The sequence below is a fragment of the Lithobates pipiens genome, unplaced genomic scaffold (genome assembly GCF_037356315.1).
Source record: "Lithobates pipiens isolate NorthernLeopardFrog02 unplaced genomic scaffold, aLitPip1_a1.2 Scaffold_13, whole genome shotgun sequence".
Taxonomy (NCBI): Eukaryota; Metazoa; Chordata; class Amphibia; order Anura; family Ranidae; genus Lithobates; species Lithobates pipiens.
Window position 1 is genome coordinate 324,223,789 of NW_027507718.1, and position 26,198 is coordinate 324,249,986.

General features: G+C 43.2%; 1 protein-coding gene across 1 annotated transcript in view; it reads right to left on the reverse strand.

The window, feature by feature from the left end:
• Positions 1–26,198, reverse strand: part of CLGN (calmegin) — a 104,217-nt gene that overhangs the window by 68,739 nt on the left and 9,280 nt on the right. The window contains exons 2-4 of the mRNA XM_077476937.1: positions 21,564–21,720; positions 15,866–15,939; positions 8,083–8,141 (exon numbers count right to left, since the gene is read on the reverse strand). Coding sequence (XP_077333063.1) covers positions 8,083–8,141; positions 15,866–15,939; positions 21,564–21,713 — 283 coding nt within the window. The 5' untranslated portion in view covers positions 21,714–21,720. The remainder of the gene's footprint in view (positions 1–8,082; positions 8,142–15,865; positions 15,940–21,563; positions 21,721–26,198) is intronic.

Consider the following 26,198-nt stretch of genomic DNA (forward strand, 5'->3'; position numbering starts at 1 on the left):
CAAACTGCGGTTCTAGTAACGTTAAATAGAGAAAAACATATGCTCTTCGGGAGCCTGCGCTACACAGGCGTTTTTCATTTTTGGCTATTTTGAAAAAAAAAAAAATATATATATATATTTCTAAATGCAAACGCGGGTAAATGCGGCATGTAAACACGGCAAAATGGATGTTTTAAACGTGAGTTACTATCTGTCAAGTTAAATCATTCAGGAGAGGTTGTCCCGTGTACATTAAGCCTAAGTTTAACAAATCCTGTGTGCTGAGGAGTAAAATCCCTAGCTTATATAGCCTAGCTTAAAATCCCTATCTGGCACCCTAGATGCTGCATGTGCCATGTACAGCCACCAATACAAGCGAATGGCTGTACGTGGTCATGCTCAGATAAATGCTAATGGCCTTGCGCACATGTGGCACATTTGGGAAGAAGCGCGGTACGTGATGGACTTATATACTACTGAAGATCAGCATCTGCTGTGCATCTTCAGTATTAACAAAGATATGCAGTACAATATCAATTAAAAGAACCTCACATGAATAATCTGCACTGTTATTTCTATATACTAATATGTACTGACTGGCTACAAGGAACACATATTTCCACTCCAAATGTTCAAAGGGTCTGTGTCATCAAGATTTGGACTTCTGCCAATGGACAAATGTAGCAGGTTTCAGAATCATTCCACTGCATTTTGTATCAGCTGGAGATGCTTCTGAGATCAGTCAGAGTTCACTAACAGTTAGGGTCTGGCCTTCTGGTTGTTTCCCTATTACATTGGTAAAATTTTTACAAGCCGGGGTGACAACCCTATCTGAAGTTGAAGTCCTTCTGACCTGCATTTGACTCCATTCTAAGCTGCATCAAGCTACTTTAGAGCTCACTCATAGTGATGGACAAACTTCTGATGGGACGTTTCGCGAACGCGGACCCCATTGACTTTAATGGCAGGCGAACCTTAAAAACCTCCAGGTCATATTTTAAGCCACAAAATACTTACTAGCTGTGCACACATAGTCCCACAACATGGACACTGACATAACAACAAGTATTACGTGAATCTGGGATCGACAACGACAAGCATTCTTTTTTTATCTGTGAAATTTTGACAATTCAGGAGCGCGTGAAGGCCATGGAGGAGAGGCAAGGTCAGGGCAGGCTATGAAGGGGGTGCAGGGGATGATCAGTGCCACAGTCAGGGCAGCGCAGTCCTGTGCCAGTGTCCCAGTGTGCCAACCTGTGCTTGAGCCCCTCCCTCTGCCCAGCCCTTACCCCCACCTATGCAGGGCTCCACTGTGGTGGTCCGGAGGTGCCAGTCGAGTGCTGATCCTCAGCCATGGTGCTGGCACTACCTGCTGATTGGCTTCTCTGCTGCTATCTCCCTCACTGTCTGAAACCAGCACCACGATAGAGACTGAGCACTGACACCAGCACCGTGATAGAGAGCACTGACACCAGCACCGAGATAGAGAGCACTGACACCAGCACCGATATAGAGAGCACTGACACCAGCACCGATATAGAGAGCACTGACACCAGCACCGTGATAGAGAGCACTGACACCAGCACCGTGATAGAGAGCACTGACACCACACCAGCACCGTGATAGAGAGCACTGACACCAACACCGTGATAGAGATCACTGACACCAGCACCGAGATAGAGAGCACTGACACCAGCACCGTGGCTAGAGAGCACTGACACCAGCACCGTGATAGAGAGCACTGAGACCACACCAGCACCGAGATAGAGAGCACTGACAACACACCAGCACCGAGACAGAGAGAGAGCACTGACACCAACACCGAGATAGAGAAAGAGCACTGACACCAGCACCGTGATAGAGAGCACTGACACCAGCACCGTGATAGAAAGCACTGACACCAGCACCGAGATAGAGAGAGAGCACTGACACCAGCACCGTGATAGAAAGCACTGACACCAGCACCGTGAGAGCACTGACACCACACCAGCACCGAGATAGGGAGCACTGACACCAGCACCGAGATAGAGAGCACTGACACCACACCAGCACCGAGATAGAGAGTACTGACACCAGCACTGATACCAGCAACTCGCTGCGGGACCCAAAAATATGATACCACTCAACCTCTTCAAACAGGAGGGTACGGGCATATAGTACGGTGTGCTTTTTTTGTACAAGGAAGTGAGCCAAAGGTAGAAAAAAGGTCTATGTGCTAGATTAAATAAATCGTTTATAGAGTTATGCATATACAAGGTCTACTGGTCACATGTGTTGAATTCCTCCGAGATCCATGCCTCATTCATTTTTATAAATGTGAGGTAGTCAACACTGTCGTGAGCTAGGCGAGTGCGCTTATCGGTCACGACCCCCCCTGCTGCGCTGAACGTCCTTTCGGACAGGACACTGGACGAGGGGCAAGCCAACAGTTCCATTGCAAATCGGGCAAGCTCTGGCCAGAGGTCAAGCCTGCCCACCCATTAGTCCATGGGTTCATCCCTTCTCAGAACGTCCACATCGCCCGTTAACCCGATGTAGTCGGACACCTGTCGGTCTAGGCGTTCCCTGATGCTGGATCAGGATGACACCTGTCGATGGGTCGGCTGAAAGAATGACCTCATATCAGAATTCACCAACACATCTTCAAACCGCCCTCTTCTTGCAGGCGCTGTTGGATTGGTACCCGCAACTCTTTCTCTGGGAGTGGGAATTCCTCCTCTGCCAGCGCACGCAAAAGTAGAATACAGCATTTCTGGAAGCAAGCCCTGTAAGTGCTCCATTCTGACAGCCCTCTGTGATGGTGGTAACATTTCCGCCATTTTGTGTTTGTACCGGGGGTCTAAGTCCGTTGCCACCCAGTACTGGTCCTTGACCTTTATGCTTTTTATACGGGGGTCCCTGTTAAGTGAGCATTGCGACTTCCTCATCTTCCTGCTCCTGCTCCTCCACGGCTTGATCAATGACACGATGCAATGCACGCTCCATAAAGAAGGCGTAAGGTACGATGTCACTGATGGCGCCATGGCTGCGACTGACCAGTTTGGTGATCTCATCAAATGGCCGCAGAAGTCTGCATGCGTCACGCATAAGCAGCCACTGGCACGGTGAAAAAAACCAAGCTCCCAGAACCTGTTCTGCCGCAGAGTTCGTACAGGTAGTCGTTAACTTCACGTTTCTGCTGGAGCAGCCTATCAAGCATATAGAAGGTTGAGTTCCATCACGTCGGGCAATCGCAAATAAGACGTCTGACCGGCAGATTGTGTCGCCACTGAATGTCAGCAAGGCGAGCCATGGCCGAGTAAGATCTTCTGAAATGGGCCGAGATTTTCCTTGCCTGCCGCAAGATGTCCTGGACCCCAGGGTATTTGACAACGAATCGCTGCACGACTAAGTTTAAGACATGTGCCATGCATGACACGTGTGTAATTTTGCCCTGTTTCAATGCGCTGAGCAGATTGGCACCGTTGTCACACACCACTTTACCAACTGTCAAATTGAGCGGTGTTAGCCACTGATCTGCCTGTGAACGCAAAGCTGAAAGGAATTCAGGGCCAGTGTGGCTCTTGGCTTCCAGGCACAACAGACGCAGCACAGCATGGCAATGTCTCACCTGGCATGCCGAATAGGTTCTGGGGATCTTGGGCGGTGCAGAGGAAGAGACGCTAGCAGCGGAAAAGGAGGAGTCAGCCGATGAGGAGAGAGGAGGATGGAGTAGGAGGAGGAGAAGAAGAGGCAGGCCTGCATGCAATCTGTGGCAGTAAAACCAAATCTACACGGGTGCCACGGGTTACATGCTTGACGGCCATCAGAAGGTTCACCCAGTGGGCAGTGAAAGTGATATACTTTCCCTGCCTGTGTTTGCTAGACCATGTGTCTGTGGTCAGATGTATCTTGGCACCGACACTGTGTGCCAGAGATACATTCACTTGCCGCTGAACATGGCCATATAGCTCTGGGATGCCCTTCTGTGAGAAATACTTCCTTCCTGGGACCATCCATTGTGGTGTTCCAATGGCCACAAATTTTCGAAAGGCCTCCAAGTCCACCAATTTCTTTGGCAGTAGTTGGCGGGCTATCAGTTCTGACAAGCCAGCCATCAACCGTTGGGCAAGAGGGTTATCCGGCGTCATCATTTTTTTACGCTCGAACATTTGGCCCATGGAAGCCTGCCTTTTTCCAGTAAAACGTGAGGACGGCATGATGGAAGGTGCTGTGGAGGACAATTGTGAGGAGAGAGGAGAAGGAGAAGTAGAAGTAGAAGATGAGGCTGGACGGTGAGAGCCTGGAGTGTGGCTTTGTGTGTTCCGTTGCTCCCACTGGGCTCGGTGATGGCAGCTCATGTGCCTTCTTAAGGCGGTCGTCCCTAGGTGAGTGTTGGGCTTACCGTGACTTATGCGTTGACTGCAAAGATTGCAGATGCCAACACTATTGTCATCAGCGGACACGTTAAAAAAAAGCCCACACTGCGGAGCCATGTGCCGGCGTCCTGGGAGCACCAGATGTGACCGTACATGGTTGATGCCTCGCTCCTGATACATTAGCAGTCTGGTTTGTCCCTCCTGTGTAATGTAAGTTCCGCCTGCTTCTCCGCCCTATCTGCTGGTCCATATCTCCCTCTGAACTCCCCTCCTCTTCCTCTCTTGTGGGCACCCACGTGACATCACTAGACACGTCATCATCGACGTCACCTTCCCCACCGCTATGATTAGAGATCTCGGAGTAGGCAGCAACACCGGGGACCAACCTCCTCCTTGGGCTGATCTGGGTACTGTCGTCAGACTGCTGAGTGGCGGTTGTTGCACCTCCTTTTCCTGATCCAATGCCAAGAGTGGCTGCGCATAGGGCAATGTCTTGTGATGGATCAGAAAATAATTCCTGTGACTCAAGCGGAGGGTATATGGTGGTGGTGGTGGTTTTGGTGGTAGTGTCTTTGGGGGTGCACACAGCAGAGAGTGAAGGAGAGCGTGCAGATCGAGGGGATGAGGAGGGTGCAGAAGAGTAAGGCTGAGTGAGCCACTCAACCAAGTCCTTTGACATAATCAAACGCACCTTCTGCAATTTGCCACTTTGGCTCAAGCTTGTTGCTCTTTATAGTATCGCTGCAGAACTGCTTAGCAGTCACAATGCTGCACAGTGGAAATGTATTATACTATGCTTTCTATATTTGCAAGTATTTTATACGTGTATTACACCCCTATATACTGCACACCAAATAGTACACCTATACCAGTCCTTAAAAGGACCTTTGTGGACCTAATAGTAGCTAGTGAATTGCAGACTGTCCCTGCTCCAAACACCAAACTGTCCCTCCCTACACTGAGAAACGACAGCTGCAGAATCGGTCAGCAGCACAGCCGTGCAGTGCACTATAATATGCTTTCTATATTTGAAAGAAAGTATATTATACGTGTACAACCCTATATACTGTACACCTATACCAGTCCTTAAAAGGACCTTTGTGGACCTAGTAGCTAGTGATTTGCAGACTGTCCCTGCTCCAAAACACCAAACTGTCCCTCAGTCCCTACACTGATAAAAGACAGCTGCAGAATCGGTCAGCACTCAGCAGCACAGCAGTCAGCAGTGCACCATAATATACTTAGTATATTTGAAAGAAAGTATATTATACATACCCTATATACTGTACACCTATACCAGTCCTTAAAAGGACCTTTGTGGACCTAATAGTAATAGCTAGTGATTAAACTGACTGTCCCTGCTCCACACAGCATCCTTTCCCTACACTGACAAAAGACAGCTGCAGAATCGGTCAGCAGCACAGCAGTCAGCAGTGCACCATAATATACTTTGTATATTTGAAAGAAAGTATATTCTAAGTGTATTACAACCCTATATACTGTACACCTATATCAGTCCTTAAAAGGTATTTTGTGGACCTAATAGTAATAGCTAGTGATTAAACTGACTGTCCCTGCTCCACACAGCGTCCTTTCCCTACACTGACAAAAGACAGAATGTAAAATGGCCGCCAGATCAGGTCTATTTATAAGGTAGGAGGTATGTCCAATTGTCCATGTGCTGAAATGTCTCAATTGGCTGTCCTGTACCTCAAAGTTCTTCACAAGGTAAACGCATACGTCCACCGCGTGAACAGCGCTAGAAGTCCGTCGGTTTGGCAAATCGCGAACGACCAAAATTTGCAGCAAACCGACTGCCGGGCAAACCACAAGGCCATCTCTACTCATTCACATGGGCATCTAAATCACTGTGTTTATATGAGTACAGCATATAGATAATCAATGTTATTCACTTTACTTGTCAGTGTTGTCTTGTCATATTGTTAATGGCCCATTGGTGTGTATGTATGTATATATATATATATATATATATATATATATATATATATATATATATATATATATATATATATATATATATACATACACACACAGTATCTCACAAAAGTGAGTACACCCCTTACATTTTTGTAAATATTCATCTTTTCATGTGACAACACTGAAGAAATGACACAAGTAGTGAGTGTACAGCTTGTATAACAGTGTAAATTTTCCGTCCCCTCAAAATAACCCAACACAGCCATTATTGTCTAAACTGCTGGCAACAAAAGTGAGTACACCCCTAAGTGAAAATGTCCAAATTTGGCCCAAAGTGTCAATATTTTGTGTGGCCACCTTTATTGTCCAGCACTGCCTTAACCCTCTTGGGCATAGAGTTCACCAGAGCTTCCCAGGTTACCACTGGAGTCCTCTTCCACTCCTCCATGACAACATCACGGAGCTAGTGGATGTTAGAGACCTTGCGCTCCTCCACCTTCCATTTAAGGATGCCCCACAGATGCTCAATAGGGTTTAGGTCTGGAGACATGCTCAACCAGGCCATCACCTTTACCCCCAGCTTCTTTAGCAAGGCAGTGGTCGTTTTGGCGGTGTGTTTGGGGTCGTTATCTTGTTGGAATACTACCGTGCGGCCCAGCCTATGAAGGGAGGGGATCATGCTCTGCTTCAGTATGTCACAGTACATGTTGGCATTCATGGTTCCCTCAATGAACTATAGCTCCCCAGTGCCGGCAGCATTCATGCAGCCCGAGACCATGACACGCCCACCACTATGCTTGACTGTAGACAAGACCACTTGTTTTTGTACTCCTCGCCTGGTTGCCGCCACACATGCCTGACACCATTTGAACCAAATATTTTTTATCTTTGTTTCATCATACCTCAGGACATGGCTCCAGTAATCCATGTGCTTAGTTTGCTTGTCTTCAACAAACTGTTTGAAGGTTTTCTTGCGCATCATCTTTAGAAGAGGCTTCCTTCTGGGACGGCAGCCTTGCAGACCAATTTGATGCAGTGTGCAGTGTATGGTCTGAGCACTGACTGGCTGACCCCCCCACCCCTTCAACCTCTGCAGCGATGCTGGCAGCACTCATACATCTATTTCCCAAAGACAACCTCTGGATATGATGCTGAGCCTGTGCACTCATCTTCTTTGGTCGATCATGGTGAGGCCTGTTCTGAGTGGAACCTGTCTGGATAAACCACTCTATTGTCTTGGCCACTGTGCTGCAGCTCAGTTTCAGGGTCTTGTCAATCTTCTTATAGCCTAGGCCATCTTTATGTAGAGCAACAATTCTTTTTTTTCAGATCCTTAGAGTGTTCTTTGCCATGAGGTGCCATGTTGAACTTCCAGTGACCAGTATGAGTGAATGAGAGCGATAACACCAAATTTAACACACCTGCTCCCCATTCATACCTGCCAAGTCACATGACACCGGGGAGGGAAAATGCATAATTGGGGCCAATTTGGACATTTTCACTTAGCGGTGTACTCACTTGTTGCCAGAAGTTTAGACATTAATGGCTGTGTGTTGAGTTATTATGAGAGGATAGCAAATTTACACTGTTATACAAGCTGTACACTCCCTACTTTACATTGTAGCAAAGTGTCATTTCTTCAGTGTTGTGACATGAAAATATATAATAAAATATTTACAAAAATGTGAGAGGTGTACTCACTTTTGTAAAATACTGTATATACACACACACATATATATATATATATATATATATATATATACACACATACACACACTATATATATATATATATATATATAGCTTACCATCATATTTGGCAATGTCTTCATCAGTATCTTCCTTCATTGTTCTAGAAAGTACCCACCTGGAATAAAAAAAAATCAACACAAATAATTAATAACCTGTGTCTAGACTGCATACTTAAATTTTTAACTTAGAAAATGAATGAATAAAACAGGACCCCATTATTTTACAAATTTACAGAACTGTGGTAGGATAGGTAACTCATGGAAGCTAACACTTGTCTGTTAATTGACATACAGTATATTGTTAAATATTATAAAGAACAGTATAATAGTTACATGAATCCTGTCATATAAAAGTCAGTTTAACTGTAAAGTACTAATATATGCATTGCATATGGAGAGTTGTATTCATTGTTTCAGAGAGGGAGCATTTGATATGGCACATTGGCTGCGTTTGATGCGCACAGTGGCTGCGTTTGATGGGCACAGTGGCTGCGTTTGATGGGCAGAGTGGCTGAGTTTGATGGCACAGTGGCTGAGTTTGATGGCACAGTGACTGCGCTTTATAGTACAGTGGCAGCAATTGATGGGCAGAGTGGCTGCGTTTGATGCCACAGTAGCTGCGATTGATGGTACAGTGAGGCTGCACTTGATGGGGTTTTTTTCAGAATTTTTCAGTTTGTTTGTGCCCCCCCAAAAATTTTGAGCATCAGCCGCCACTGCATATTGACCTAATTGTGCCCCCTCCTAAAATTTTAGAGAGTCACATCTCCTATATGAAAACATTTGCATGTGTTCTATACTACATTCTCATTTATATGGTATCCAAATAAATGGAGACCACACATGAAAAATCCTCTTTTTCATCAAAGTAGGCAATATTTTGTGCAGTTTGCATTTCTTTGGTTGTTAAGACAGTAGTGGACAAGCTGAGGAGAAACACCCAGAGTCAGAAAAGGTATGAAGGGAAGCCTGGGGCCAAGCATTTATATAGTCTGTGATTCGCATGACACTGTTTACACTGTTCTACCTTTAGACATGTTAGCCTGCTGTGGAAGACTTTTTAGAAGAAAAGAGAAAACGTTGGGATTTTAAATGAGGCGGTGACCGGGTAAGGTCAATTGTCTCCATCCCTATCTAATTGAAACAAACAGGAGGACTGGGTGTTGGGACTTTAAATGAAGCAGGCAGGTGTAAAAAGTTAGAATTTATTGGAAGTCAGTGATAAGTTACATGGGGGTAATCATGAGTACACCAAGGAAACCAATATATTTTGTTCAAAGGATAAACATACAGCAACGACTATTATCCATTAATAATATAAGTGATCATCAAGTCAATAAAACATATAGTTGACATAAAAACATAGCATATAATAGCTCTATGCATTTCGTGGATTCATCCACTCTTCAGGAGCATGCACATGGAAAACTGAATGCTGTAGTATAATAGTAACAAGAATATCTGTAAGGATTGCCTGCTTCATTTAAAGTCCCAACCCCCAGTCCTCCTGTTTGCTGTGGAAGACGACTTTAGCAAGTGATAGATCAACCTTACCTTGGAGTGAGGTGGAGGGGGCCAGCTTTGCTGAGACAGTTTACTATTTTTTTTTAATTACAGCTGTGATTATATTAATTACAGAACAGGTGCAATGTGACTTTATCAGAGCATGGATTTGTTTTTACAATTTAAAATAGATCTAAACCCTAACCAGGTGACATTTTGCTTGCTAAAGGCCTGTTTATCAGTAACATGAGGGGTGTTTAACTCAGTGGTGGTGAGCATTTCAGTAATGCCAGTCCGAACTGAGTTTAAGGGCTTGCTTGCCCAATTTTTTTTTTACACAATTGAAAATAAAAACAAAGTCTCTTATGTCAGTATTTCCCAGCAGGTGTTTCAACTTCAAAAAGTGTTATAAGTAAAAACGGGTAAGAAAAAAATACCAAGCCACTTGGCTTACTCTTTAGCAGCACCACTGCTTATTTCAGGATCCTTCAGACCCAGCTCTCTGGTTCTCTGGCTCATTCGGTTTAGTTACAGCACCTTCCTGCATCGGCCCACCACTGGCCTCTAGATAGGGGATCTCCTGTCCCTCTGGCTCCCTCAGTCCCTAGAGACTTTACAGACTCTCCCTGCATTTGCATAGTTGCCTCAGCTCTTCCCAGACTCTCTGAGCTACCAGCCTCCTGGACCGATTTCACGCTTTCTTGATGACCTTTCTGCCTGGCTACCTTACTTTCTCCCTTCTGGAATTCCCACTATCATTATTGGTGATTTTAACTTCCCCATTAATGTTAACATCTCAACTTAACCTCATCTTTTAACCTAACACAATGGACACAGTCCTCCGCTCACTCTGATGGTAACATCTTTGACCTTTTCTCCCATCTTTGCACCCCTGGCAACCTCACTAACACCCCCTTTCCTCTCTCTGATCACAACCTCATCATTTTCACAGTGTCCGTGTCTTCAACCATCTATCTCTCCAAGCAGCAAACAATTACCCAAAGAAACCTTTGCCACTTTAATCCTTCTTTTTTCTACTCTACAGCGAACTACCTCTATGCCAAAATCTTACCCCTGTCCTGTCATGACCATTTCTGTTTACAACAGTTCACTGTCATCCACACTGGACTCACTTGCTCCTCTCACTACACGAAGTATCAAGCCCCGACCATTACAACCGAGGCAGACTGATAACACCACAAATTATTAGAAGACAGCTGTGCACCTGAGGGATTGTGGCATAAAACCAAATCCTAGCAAGCCTTTACCCTATTTAAATCTGCCTTCCTAAAATACAATTCCTCCCTCCATGCTGCCAGACAAGCCTGCTTTGTCACTTCTCTGTCAGTCCTTGTCGTCTCTTCTCAATTTTTAACCGTCTAATCTCTCTACCACCACCTCCACCCAGTAACTAACCCACTGCTTACAAGATTGCCAATCACTTCAAAAACAAGATTGATGCAATTTTCAGGGACATCTCCACTGCACAAATATCTATGCCACTTAACATACCCTGTACAAAACCACATTCAATACTTCCCTCTTTTGACCTTGCTACTACCAAAGAGATTTATAAACAACTTGTAGACAAACGAACCTCCTCCTATAAATCCAAGCGCTTGGGGATTAGGTGAAACTACCACAAATTACCTATTTAAAACTGAAGCAGCTACCACATATGCCTGCCAATGGCAAGCAATTTCAATTTAAAACAAAAACATTCATCGAGGCAGCGCTACATAAACACACAATCCTACAATCACGGGTGTGCTGTCATGCAAGTGCATATATAAATACAAAAATAATCATTGCAGAGATGTGATCACTTCACATTAAGATTTAAATAGACACTAACAAAGATAGAGTGCTTAATTACGTCCTCAATATAATCATTCCACCATCAACTCCACACGTGAAGAGTTGGGGGGTAAAAAATCCACCTATGAATCAGACTCTTGCCGGACTGTGCTAGGTAACAGGCACAGAAAACAAAATCTTTTGTTCGCACCTCTCACTGGATAATTGCTCACAATCACACCTTGTTGCAGCCGGGAGGAAGGGTCACCCACTAATAAGCTTCTCTGCTGCCACTTCCAGTAATGTCCTAAAGGATTGCCAAACATTTTTCAGAAGTTCACCTTACCAGATGTCCGCTGGATTCTGTTCCCTCACAACTACTACGGTCACCTTCTTCATCTATCCTATGCTCCCTCACTCACATCTTCAATCTCTCCCTCTCTATTGGCATCTTCTCCTTATCTCTAAAACATGTGGTGATCACCTCCTTACCTAAAAAAACCTTACTGGACCCCACCAGCCTAAGCAGCTTAAGACCCGTGTCCTTGCTACCGCTTACCTCTAAACATTTAGAACGCTTACTCTACAACTGTCTGAGCTTCTACTTCACTGATAACAACCTTCTTGACCCCTTGCAGTCTGTCCTTTGCTCACTCCACTGAAACTGCCCTACTAAAACTCAGTAATGATTTACTAACTGCTAAAACCAATGGCCACTACTCCACACTCATAATAATATGGGGTAAAAGGGGGAATGACCTATTTGGCCCCCCCTTGCCTTAGGGGACCATGGCGTCAGCTAGATAAAAAATATATGTAGGTCAAAAGGGGCTTATTCTAATAGGTTAGCAAGGTCACTTGACAAGGTAGCTTCTAGAAGGTGAGAAGGTTAAAGGTGATTGGGCTAAGGTTTTAGGTGACAATTGGAATTTTCTATAAGGTGATTGGGGGCTATTTATAGGGCCCCTTGCTGGAATTTTGCCAGTCACCTGAGAGGAATCGTCAGAAGAGCTTCCCACCCACCACCCCCCCTTTTTCCTGTCGTGGCCAGGTTTATGTGGTAGGGTCCCTTCGTTGAAAAACTAAGGGGGACATGTGAAGATATGTTTAAAGAAGAGATGATGATCAGCCCGAGTCTTAGTGGCTGTGTTGAGTTACTTTGGTGAATACTGGATGAATTTGTTGAAAATTATTTAAGTAATGAAGTTTATACGTTGATATATTTGTTTAAATCAATAAACCAGGCCGTGGCCTATTTTTTTATCCAAACTGATTAAGTGTGGCGTGGGTTTTCTTTTATATTATTCTATGCATGTTTGCTGGTTATAGTTAATATTTGCATGATTTCTACGGTCCCATAGACCTTTCTGCGACCTTTTATACTGTTGACCATCCCCTCCTCCTTCAAAAACTCCACTCTCTTGGCCTTCAAGACTTTGCTCTTTCCTGGTTCTCTTCCTCTCTATTCCTCTGTCTCCTCCAATCCACTTCTTCTTTCTGTAGGGGTCCCCCAAGGTTCTCTCCTCAGACCCCCCCCACGGCTTCTAGTATCATCTCCACGCTGATGAAATGCAAATCTATCTCTCTACTCCCCACCTCACCCCTTCAGTCTCCTCTCATAATACTAACTTATTAACTGACATATCAGCATAGATGTTGTACTACTTCCTCAAACTTAGCCTTTCTAAAACTGAGCTCATAATATTTCCTCTGGCCCATGCCACCTCCCCTGATATCTCCATCAAGATCATTAATGCAACTATCAATCCCTCCCCTCATGCCAGGGTGCTAGGTGTAATCCTACATTCTGGCCTGTCATTTCAGCCCCAAATCCAATCACTGTGCAAATCTTATAGATTTCACCTTCGTAACATCTCCAAAATATGCCCCTTTTTAGTCGTTGAAACCAATAAGCAACGTATTTATTACTTTGTTATCTCTCTTTGTTATCTCTACTTTGTTATCTTACTCTGTTATCTCTCTTGTAACTCCCTCCTCCTAGGCCCACTCTTTGCAGGCTATCTCCTCTTAAGTCTATCATGAATGCTGCTGCCAGACTTATCCACCTTACCAACCATTCAGTGTCTGCCACCACTCTCTGCCAATCCCTTTACTGGCTTCCCATTGCCCAGTGAATACAATTCACAATATTAACAACATACAAAGCCATATACAACCCTGCCCTGAGCTACATTACCAATCTTGTCTCCAAATATCACCCAAACTGTCCTCTCTGCTCCTCCCATGTCCAGGAATTCTCCAGAGCCGCTCACATCATTTGGAACTCCCTACACCAATCTGCCTGGCCATCTCCTACTATCTCCTACTATCCTAGCCTATCCTGCCCATCAGGTAACAACTTTTATTTCTCTCATCATTTCATTTCTCACATTTATTACCTTTTGTTCCACTAGCTCCTCTTTATTAGATTGTAAGCTCCCATGTGCAAGGTACTCCTAACCCTCTTATATTAAATTGTATTGTTGCTGTATTTTGTCCCTTTATATTGTAAAGAGATGCACAAACTGCTGGCACTATATAAATCCTGTATAATAATAATAAAAGCTGTCCCCAATTTCTCAATCCTGCAGGTAAGGAATCTCTCCAACATGGAGTGCAGTCTCTCAAGGGAGCCACCTCTCTAAATGTGAACTGTCTCCTGGCTGGAGCACACAGCTCTCTCATGACAGGGTCACTGAGCTATACCCAGACCTTTCTTAGAATGAGCATGCACACCTGTGTGCACTCACACAACCTGCAAGTCTCCAGTAAGACCTGGACACAGTATTGAAGGCTTCATTCTGCTCAAGACATTTTGAAGCCTTCAAGCTCCAGACCCTGATCTGGAATCACAAAACCCAGAGGATGCTGAAAAGCCAGTCTTCTAGACTCAAACAATACACTGGAGCTTCACACTCTGCATTAGTGTGAAACTTGTGTCGCTTTTCTCTATATTAATGGGGTGGCAGGGCTTAGCACGTACCATGTTTTTTTTTTCACTTTTTTATTTGTTTACTCATTGCTCAAGACTGGCTTCCTAATAGTGGCAATTGTGGACCATATCTGCACAATGTGTATCAGCACAGGTGCTTGTAGCAGTGGCATGCATGCGGAGCCAATGGTGCAACAGCCCCAGGCATCCAGGGACAGGACAGACACAGACTGCCATCAGGCAGCCTCTTAGCCATTCTGCTGCAGCTGCTCACTGGCCACTTGGGCAACCCGCCACTGGGAAACCTGCCACTGGACGGCCACTGGCCAACCCGCCAATTGACACACTGACATCAAAATATGAAGAATCTGAACAGAACAGGACAGTCATTTTCACAAATAGGGCAAACTCTTTACCAATACCACCTGCCTCCTGAGGACCTCATTACCACTAAACATACATTAGGGCATATGGGAAGCAAGCTAATCTGTCTGTGAAGTGACAGCTGGGAGTAGAGAGAGACCACACGTGGATCGCGCTCGAACTGTTACAGAGTGGGGATGGCCAGCAATAACATAATGTGTGTAAATCCAGGTGCAGGAAAGAAAGCACAATGAAATGTAAGTGCATTAACTGATGTTGTATGTCACATGTTGATAAAAGGTTTCACATTATTGGAGCTCTTTTTCCTCTAATTTTATGGTAATGGTGAACATGGAATGAGAGAGTAAAGCACAAACCCTGGATGTTTAACCCCTTGGGGAAAAGTACATAGAGACCTTGCTTTTAAATGAGAGGTCATGGTCATCTGGTGAGTTTCCCAGAGCGGTGGTTATTCATGGTGGTGGAATTTTTTGCACATAAAACACTTTGCATTTTATACAGCAGAACTTTTATATCACTTGGATATGGACATTTTCAATAATTTGTATTTGTATTTGGATATTTATATGTTGTCATAAGACTTAGCATATTTATGGACTCAGTTGAGTAATTAAGGACTGACATATATGCACAGCAGCACTTTATATGAGAGTGTGATTCATTTATATAATTTATTAATGGCTGAAATGTATATATTGTAGCATATATATGCAAGGGTGTGATTTCGGTAACTTTTGAGCAACACAGGCATGTGGTTTAGATATTTGTAGTTATAAAAAGAAGCACTAGATCACTAGTTAAAGGGTAATGAGATATTTAGCACTGTATACTAACTTTCATTAACTGGGAAAGTCTTTGCCTGGAAATCAGGGCAGAGAGCCGGTGACTGACACTCACCAGCTCTCTGCTCACAGAGCTTTGAGAATCAAGCGATCAGCAACATTTGATGGCTCTGTTCTCAGTCTTAGAGGCTGCAGGGGACCGCTGCTGCATCCACCTAGGTAAGTATGATCCTTGAAATCCTTGAAAAAAATAAAACTGAACTTGCTTTTTAACTCAGACATCCCAGGTAAACTTTTAATGAAAGTTGCATATTAGAAATGATTAAAAACAACTTTGGAAATGCAGTAATATATTAAATCGTATAGGAGATTTTAGTCTCTGAGCTCAACTTTAACTGTAAATTATATACTTAGGGGTGTTTGCTTCTACCAGTACACATACCCATTCAGCGTTCCATCATCAAATGTCTCTGTAAAAAACACATCGCCGCTAGGAACAGGTGTCTGGTATGGAACCTGTTATAAAAGGAAACAAGGATCAGATAACATCAGATATGCCATGTCTATCAGAGAAGGAAGCATGATAAGAAACAGCATGAAAGTTTTTTTTATGACAATGTTCTGTTATTCTGTATAGATTAAAAGCAATGTGCACAATAGATTAAAAAAAATATTTTTTACTGATCCAAAACACACGCTAATTCAGTGCTAATATAAATATTAGTAGTTAATTAAAGTGAAGGTAAACCATTGTGCTTAGTCACATCGTTCAGAATTTTTAATCAAAAAAGCTTGGCATCAGTTGAATGTCCCCAGTCAATGAGGACAACACTGAAAAAAGATAATCTAAAATCTCTGTTTATATTAGAAAATAATTCTGAACCAGACGAAACCAGCTGTAAGCACACAACATAATTGGAATAGCCCAGACCAAAGCTTTGCATGGACTTTGATATTGGCCCGTTGCACACAGGGCCATCTAGCTGCTGTGTGTCTATCCCAATGTTTTAGTGTCCCAGGAGGGATAGGTGCAGCAACCAGTCCTGCTACTTGCAATTTGTCAACATTTGTCAACTTGTCATAGGGACTTATGTATTCAAGGATGAATGTCGAGAAGCAGGACATCTGTGTTCTGGCATTAGTCCCTGAATGCATAGAGCAGCCCTTAGGTTCGGTTCACACTGGTTCGATACGGATACCATGCAAATCCACTGCCTTATGTGAACCGCTGGGTGTGTCAATACAAAGTTAATGAGACCCCTAGATCGGTTCACATATCGTAGTGCAAACTGTCAATTTGGACAGGAATCAGATCACATGGGTGTAAACACACATGTGATCTGATTCTAGTGCGGACCAAAAAAAGGGTCCTGCACAAGTTTGGTCCGAATGCGATGCAAATTCATCCATACAATCTGTATGGCTGAGTTTGCATCGCATAGAGATCGCATGTGATTTGCACAGCAGTGCAGTGTGAATCACATGCAATGTCTGACATTGCACCAATGTGAACCCACCCTTAATGTGAAAACCACTTGATACAACATTCAGCCCTGTCCAGCCGCAGCACGTCATATACTTTGACAGGTTGCAGGCAGCAGGGTTGGGTACAGCACCTGTCCCTCCCAGAAACTCTAAAATACCGGAAAGGAGGCACAGCAGCTACACAGCCCAGTGTGCAAGAGGCAATAATATCTCTAATCTTCAAAATTCCTACCCAGTATTATAACCTGCACTGCTTTCTAACAGCCACATCCAGTAGCTGTTTGACTCAGCTAGAGTTTAAACATTAGCAGCATCCTAGACAAAAGTTGAAGAGTCCAGCAAAGATCTGTGCTGAGAATTACCATGTACTATGTGAGTTAATAAACATATATTATACAGATAATATAACATATATAAATATAATCTGCACACTGCTATTGATATATATGGGCAATTCTCAGGGCCACTGACCTTTAGGAGCTAAATGTCTCCTGTAATACAATACTAGAAACTATTCCTTGAAGTTTTTAAAAAGGTGCCTTGCATAAGTATCCCCCACGCCTTTCCACATTTTGTTGTTAAAATAGATTTATTTGAGATTTTATGTCACTGATCTACCCTAAGTAGTTCAACAGTTAAGGGAGCAAAACATCAGAATAATTTTTCAAATTATATTTAGAAAAAACAGAAACAGCCTAAGGTTTCATGTACACTGGCCATTTACCGCAGCCACAGGAAAGTGCAAAACGTGGCAAAAACACGGCCAAATCGATGCACCTTTTTGCGTTTTCCTACGACCGGCAGTCAAAATGTTCCTATCCTGGACACAATTTTTCTGTGCTCAGGAGAGGGAGGTTGAAGCTTACCTAAATGAGGCAGCTCCTAAACTCTGCTAAAAGCCTATGTGTACATTAACACATAGGCTTCTATGGAGTTGAGTTTAGGGGCTTTGGCAAAAAAATGGCAATAGCTTCTAATGTCAAGTTGAGGATCTGCCAGTGTAGGCTAGTGTACACGAACCCTAAATGAATTGGCATTTTCCTGTCACACCTCTAAATTAGCTCTAATACAATCGCATGCATCTAATACAATTGCATTGCATGCAGAAATGACATGATTGGCTGATTGTAGCCCACTTTGTTTAGTTACGCATCATGTAATCTCAATTGTATAATCTCTCTGTTTTGCACCACTCCTGGCTGCACTGCATCTGCTTGAGGGGTTAGAAAACACCACAGTCACTTTTTCTCTGTATCAGTATCCAGTAGTCCTCCCAGCAACTCCCTTCCCCTCAGTCTTTGGACACAGCTCCCATCAATATGCTGCCTCAGCTAAGCCTAGCTTGGACCTCAATGTCTTCAAATGCTCCTCTAGCGTCCTCTCTGTCTGTCTCTGCCCCAGGGGCATTGTCCCTGCATAAAAGTCTCATCCTAAAGGACTGGACTCAGGAACTTTGCACCCTGGCTGCATGGCCTCAGAATACCTTTAGGCTCTCCCTCCACCTCCTTGGCACACCTTCCCAAGGATTGGCCAGAGCCCCATAAATATTCAGGTTGCCTTTCCTGCTCTCCCTCCCTCTATACTTCTAGAAGTCTCTAGACAGGTAGGAGTAGCAGAACAGCAGACACTGAACAGCCCTAAATAATCAACCCCTGCTCCACTAACTAAATTTACCTAGCAGCCTACTCTGAACTATGAGGGTGCTACAAAAGTAACCACCAAGAAGCCAGAGGTATCTAAAATAGCTGCAGAGATCTCCAGTTGCAATTCGTTTTGTCAAAACAATAAAAGCAATGAAAAGCCAATACTACACATTGTCCTGATAACACCATGACACTGTTAAGCCTTGTACACACGGTCGGCGAATCAGTTGGAATGTGTCCTATCGGACCGTGTTGTCGGATAATCTGACTGTGTGTGGTATGCATCGGACTGATTCCGTCGGAATATCCGTCGGACCCAATTTTCCAACTTGTTGGAAATATTTCCCGACCAACTGGTTCGATCGGACATACTCCGATCATGTGTAGAGAATTTTGATCGGACAAAGTGCCATGCATGCTCAGATCAAATTCCTACATCAAAGCTATTGGCTACTAGCCTGAATGTAGTCTCATCGTAACGAAATTACGTCATCACATTCTGAAAGATCGGATTTTTTGACAACTTAGTCCGACCGTGTGTATACAACAGTTTCGGACAAGATCCGACGGACAAAATCCGACGGATTTGGTTGACGAAATCTCCGACCGTGTGTACAGGGACTAAAGCATAGTAATGGCAACCTTGTGTTGTGGGGATGTTTTTTTCACAGGCATGGCAAACTCATCATGATTAAGAGCAAGATGTATATAGCCATTACAGGGCAATTCAACAGGAAACCCTGTTTCAATCTGTGAGTCCAATAGGACCAGAAACACACTGGGGGTTATTAACTAAAGTCAAATCCACTTTGCACGACAAGTGCAAACTACAAGTGCAAAGTGCACTTAAAATTGCACTGAAAGTGCACTTGGAAGTGCAGTCACTGTAGATCCGAGAGGGACATGCAAGGAAAATAAAAAACACAATTTTAGCTTGAACATGATTAGATAATAAAATCAGAAGAGCTTCCCCTCATTTCAGATCTACCCCTTAGATTTATAGTGACTGCACTTCCAAGTGCACTTTGCCTTTCATACATAACCCCCTCTGCCCTCATTACACTGATGTGTTTCAGTCTGCAAGTCCATCAGGACCCCAAACACACTACCAAAGTAGTAGGCCAATTACAAGCCTCAACACCATTTCTAAGATCATGGAGAAAGCTGTAGTACATCAGCTACAACTTCACCTGGATACTCACAAACTCCTGGACCCGCTGCAATCAGGCTTCCGCCCGGGTCATGGAACAGAAACAGCTCTCCTCAAGATTTGGGATGGCGCCCTCGAAGCAGCAGATGATGGAGAGCCGTGTCTCCTCGTACTGCTAGACCTAAGTGCAGCGTTTGATACAGTAGATCACAATACTCTACTCGTCCGCCTCACAGAAGTAGCCGGAGTCCAAGACATAGATCTCCAATGGTTCGCGTCCTTCCTAGGAAATCGGTCACAGACAGTGAAACTAGGAAAATTCCTCTCCGAAACTCGGGCAGTCACCTGCGGAGTCCCTCAAGGCTCTCCGTTGTCACCCGTTCTCTTCAACATTTACATTCGCCCACTCCTTCAAATCATCAGATGCTCAGATCTCTGCTTCCATTCTTACGCTGACGACACGCAACTTTATTTCCGGATCAATGGAAAAAAAGATCACCAACAACAACTTGAAAACTGCCTCAAATCAATAGAGGACTATAATGGATGACCACCAACTCCCTCCAGCTGAACGAATCAAAGACAGAGCTTCTTATCTTACACCCAAATCATAAGCCCGCAACCAAAACCTCCTGGTCTCCACCAACCGTCTTTGGGCAGACTATCTCCCCAAAGACCAAAGCGAAGAGTCTCGGGGTTATTTTAGACGCACAAATGTCAATGGATGCGCAAATAGGATCTGTAGTCAGTCGATCTCACCATCTGCTGCGCATGCTTCGCAGACTCATCCCTTTTATCCCAAAGAATGACAAAGCAGTGGTAGTTGGAACACTCATTAATTCACGACTGGACTACGCAAACTCGCTTTACATAGGATTACCACAATATCAACTTGCGCGATTACAACTGATCCAAAACACGGCGGCAAGGCTGATAACAGGAAAAAAAACCCTGGGAATCCATCTCTCCTTCACTGAGGAGCTTACATTGGCTAACCGTAAAAAATCGGATCACGTTCAAGACCCTGTGCCTCACCCACAAATGTGTGCATAGAGAAGCTCCGCAATACCTAATGGAGAAAATAAATCATTACACACCAAACCGCAGTCTTCGATCAGCCAACAAAAACCTCCTTCTCGTGCCCAAAGCCCGGTATAAATCCAAGGGTGATCAGAGATTCGCTGTCCAAGGGCCTCGGCTATGGAATGCTCTACCAATCAACATCCGCCAGGAAGAAAATCACCTGGCTTTTAGGAAAAAACTCAAGACCTTCCTCTTTTAGCAGATGATTAAAGCTCGCCACAGCGCCTAGAGGCGATTCAGTTCGCATTGTGCGCTATACAAGTATTTCATTCATTCATTCATTCAAAGTTACACCGATATGGTTTGGAACAAAAAACCTAAATGCTTTTGAATGGTCCAGTCAAATCCCAGACCTCAATTTAATCAAGAATATGTGGAAAGAGGTCCTCATCCAGCCTGACAGAGCAAGAGCAAGAGCAATATTGTAAAGAAAAAAAAAAAGCAGGATGTAGGCATACAAAGCTGCCAAGGGCTTATTATAAAAAATAAAAAAGCGCAATTGTAATTGGAGCCAAAGGGTGATTTTGCCACTATTGATCGAAAACAGCAAATACTAGGCTACCACAAAAAAACTAATACTAAGCTACCTATTAAAATTGTGCCACAATAAAACACCAATATACAAATACAGTACACATGTAATATGTTATACATGTAATTATATACATGTAATATATTGTTGCTGTACTATGGTACTACGTAATGTGGAAAGGTTCAAGGGGTGAATATTTATGCAAAGCACCATGCATACAAATTGAGTGATGAGAAACCATACTTACCTCCAAGAAGCTCCTGTTTTGTTCACTTTCAGGTTCCTCTGTGGTCTCTAGCAGTTCCTCCTCTTCTTCATATACTTTGTCATTGGCTTCTGCTGCTGCTAGACCGATGAGCACTGAGGCCATGTATAGCCAACACCAATGAAGCTGCATTGTGAAGCTGAAATCAGAAGATTGACAGAATGACTCAACAGTAGCTAAGAGAAAGTACATAACATACACCCCAACACATCTGGTTTAAAAATCACAATACACACAGTGAGATTCATTATTGTATTCAGAAGCAATCTCTGCAGCCGCACATCGGGGCAATGTCTCACTGCCTGTGATTAGCGCAGCGTTGCGCCGACTTCCTGTCGGGCTCTGCACGTGTTCCATGTGAACACGTCTGAGCTCATCCCTAATATATTGCTTAAAATGAGTGGCTCAACTGCAGCATTTGAAATTTAGATAAAACGTATAACACTCTAGTGCCCTGGTGCCAAACTTGCGGCTCTTTGGTGTTTGAATTGTGGCCTTTGGTGCCCAGCAGTCAGTTGAGGGAGCATTGATTTGCGAAAGATCCTTTAAAGTGGTTGTAAACTCTTATGCCGCGTACACGCGATCAAACTATCCGGCGGACTTTTTTTCCCCAAAAGTCCGGCGGACATAGAAAGTAGTTTTGACTCAAAAATTGAAGAAAGAGGAGAAGAGAAGGTGGCGACAGAAGACTGGGCCTCCACCAGCAAAAGAGCTGGAAGAAGGAGCGGAGGCCCGGCAAGAAGAACCGAAGAGGGGGACAAGACCCCCGAAGAGGGGGACAAGACCCCTGAAGTCAGAAGAAGAGGCGGCTGGAGGTGACAGAAGACCGGGCCACCGCTAGTAAAAGAGCTAAAGAAAGCGGAGGCCCAGCAAGAAGAACCGAAGAGGGGGACAAGACCCCATACCCCTTCACATAGGTTGGGGGGCCGGTATCTGGGGGCCCCCTTATTAAAGGGGGCTCCCGGATTCCGATAAGCCCCCCGTCCGCAGAACCTGACAACCATCGGCCAGGGTTGTCGGGAAGAGGCCCTTGTCCTCATCAACATGGGGACAAGGTGCTTTGGGGTGGGAGGACGCACGGCCCCCCCTTTCCCAAAGCACCCCCCATGTTGAGGGCACGCGGGCTGGTATGGCTCAGGAGGGGGGGGGGCGCTCCGTTCATTTAAAAAGTCCGGCTGACTAGCACACACACGGCCAGACAATTTTTGAGTCAAAACTACTTTCTAAGACCGCCGGACTTTTGGGGGAAAAAGTCCACCGGAGCCCACACACGGGTGGATTGTCTGCCAGACCAAGTCCGCCAGATAGTTTGATCATGTGTACGTGGCATAACTGTAACTAATCACTGTAGAAAGAAGACAGGGTTGGGACTTTAAATGAGGTGTGTCACTACTAATAAAGGTATCATATGCATCAAAGCAGATTCATGCATGCAAAAAAAGAAAATATTATAAAGAATATTTTATTAAATAGCCTTGTTGACAAATAATAAATATTGATATGCATTATGGTTACAATTCATATTATGCATTATGGTTGTAGCAATTAATGTAATAAATAACATAAAAATGGAATAGAACCATACAACACTAAAGTGGGGATATAGTTTAGGAAACTGAAGATGTTAGGAGTCACAATTACAATGCATATATATAATAGATATAAAATGGTTACACCAATCTAAATGCATGATTATAACATAAAAATTGCATCCTATAATACTTGACACATTTCGTGTGATTCCACTTCCTCAGGAGCAATCAGCGTATAATTCAGCTTTCTATTTTAGCAAATGGTGTATAGGGCCCCCTGGTGACATCCACCCTGGGAATGTGAGACTAACCTATAAAGATGTAATAAATATTCAAAGACTGCATGGAGAGTACAGATCTCCACTGTAGGGTGCATGGTGGAGATACCAACAGTCCATATGGGATTATAATACTGCCTATTGTTTCCATGATCCAAGTATGATCTCGAATGTCCCCAAAGAAATGACGTAACTTCAGTCTGTGGCAGTTTTCTGTAGTATTACATGTAATAAACATGCGGCCCTTTGGAGATATTATGAGCCACATTTGAGCCCCCTTTACTGTGCAAGTTGACAACCACTGCTTTGGTGTACACTACTATCTAACTCCCCCCCAAAAAAGGACCCTAAAAAAAAATTAAGCCACACTGTAATTTTATACAACACAAGATTTCATTGGGTGAAAAGGAAAAAATCCCCCCCCCCAAAAAAAAAAAATTTGAGTGCAACCACCATATCTAGGGAATGCTAAACTAGCTGCAATATAATAAACCTTCATTCCTGGGTTTAGACACACTTTAACACTTTTTGTTTTTTACACCTTTCCTGGGGAAAAATCAAGTATTTACAATTACTGGTAAATAATTTTACATAAAAAGGTATCAGAGATTAGGGATTTAAATGTGAATTCAACGTTAGTGATCATCACACCTTTTGCTTATTATTGTTTCTATAATTAATGGCTCAGTGCTACCTCCATCAGCATCCACAGTTTATATACGACTAATTACCGATGATCACAAATGATCTTTCTCTCTAGATAATATAGGACTCCAGAGAGTACATCATGACTGCTCTGTAGTAGTAAAAAATACATTTCATATACTTATGGTTCAAACACATCCATGAACGGTTTCACTAAACGATGTTTACTATGTCCAAAATACCCCCCTTTAAATTGTTTTATTAACATTCACAAGGAGGTACAGTAATCAGTTTGTAGGCCATTCCATAAGGGCAATCTTTATATTGCTCCTTTAGCTGCGAAAGTATCTACAGGCATCAGATCCCTATGCTTGCATACACTAATTTTGACAGCTTGGAAAAGCAATCTAAATGACAATAGGGCTTTGAATGACTGCAAGAAATCTTATCAATACAGTCAGCAGGACCCAATATAATCTAGTTGTAGGTTTTTGTAAAATCTGCTTTGTCACTTTCCATGCATAAATAAATACAAATCTGGGCTAATAAATATACCATTTAAATGATTTAGTATAATCTTTTGTAACTGGTTGTCTTTATAATGCGGTGCCATAAATTAGTTTAGGGCTACAATCAGAATTAGTTAATAGCAAAATGTGGTGGGTTTAAAGAAAGAAAGAAGCCTGGGATTGGTGTCACAAATTTGCCAATGTTTTCTAGAATGTCAATGATCAGTCAGGAGGTTGGCACTAGCATTGCATCTGTAGAACTGCAGTCTCCATCAAGGGCGTGGTATAACTGTTGAATATGGGGCATGTCTTCCAAGACGTTGAAGGCTTTCATTGCTCTATGCCTGAGCTTAACCAGATTATATGGATTTTGAGATTCATTCTTTTTTGGGATAAAATAGTAAACTTGCCAACGTTGTATATCTCTCCAGGACTCCATTGTTGAGCTGAGTAGTTATTAGCTCCCTATTACTTCATAATGAAGGCGTCCCACTCTTACAGGCGGACAGCCGCAATTGCTTTGTTTATTCCACACTGTGAAGAGTGTGACACCATCATTGCTTTAAAATAGCTGAAATTGGCATTCTGGATGCCATTTTTAACCCTTTGAGGACCAAGGGGCGTATTTGTCCAATGTTTTTAATCACCCGTATCATCCGATTAAGAACTTAAAATACCTTTTTTTGGTTTGAGTCAAAATATTAGTTCTTAACAAATGGTTGTCATAATTCCTTACCCAAAAATGACACAAGTGTGGAAATGGTTTTATTTATTGTTCAAATAAATTTTTAAAGGGAAAAAATTTAATTATTTTTATATTGATGATGGTAATCTTATGGTCCTCAAAGGGTTAACAGCTGGTGTTACAAAAAGCAACTATATTGACTTGCTGGTAACGACACTAAACTGAATTATCAGTTCCCGGCTGAGATAATTTTTAAAACATATAAATTATTTATAGACCTGTCTATTCCCAATGGATATCTCGGACCAAAATAACATTTGAGAGTCTGACATCTGTACCGCTATTACACCATTGATGCACATTCATTGCTCTTTAAAGGCTTAAACTGCTCACCAATTACAATTTCAGATTTCACACTAAGCCGTTAGTAGCAGATCCTATATGACCTGTAAGTTGAAGGTGGGCCCCCCCCATGAATCGTGTCTTTCCAGCACATCCCACAGATGCTTGATTGTTTTGAGATCTGGAGAATTTGGAGGCAAAGTCAACACCTCAAACACTGTTTACCCAGGGATACCCATGGAATACCATTTGAGATAATTAATGCTATTCACTTACCCTGTCAGTGGTCATAAACTTATTGCTGAATGGGGTATGCATGTACATACATATATATATATATATATATATTGTCAAGCAGCAACGCTGATGTGCTATAACCCAGGATGTTACCTACTGTACTAAACAAAGTCAGTTTAGTGAAATCAAATATGTATTCTAATTGCTATGAGTTACTGCCTACTCATAGTAGAATGGGTTACTATGGGTTGCTACCTACTTATAGTAGAATGGGTTGTTAGAGGTTTCTACATACTCAGAGTAGAATGGGTTGTTACGGGTAACTATGGATTATGGCTGTGTTGCTATGCGGTTACTGTTCTACACATAATAGGAAAATCTTGAGAATT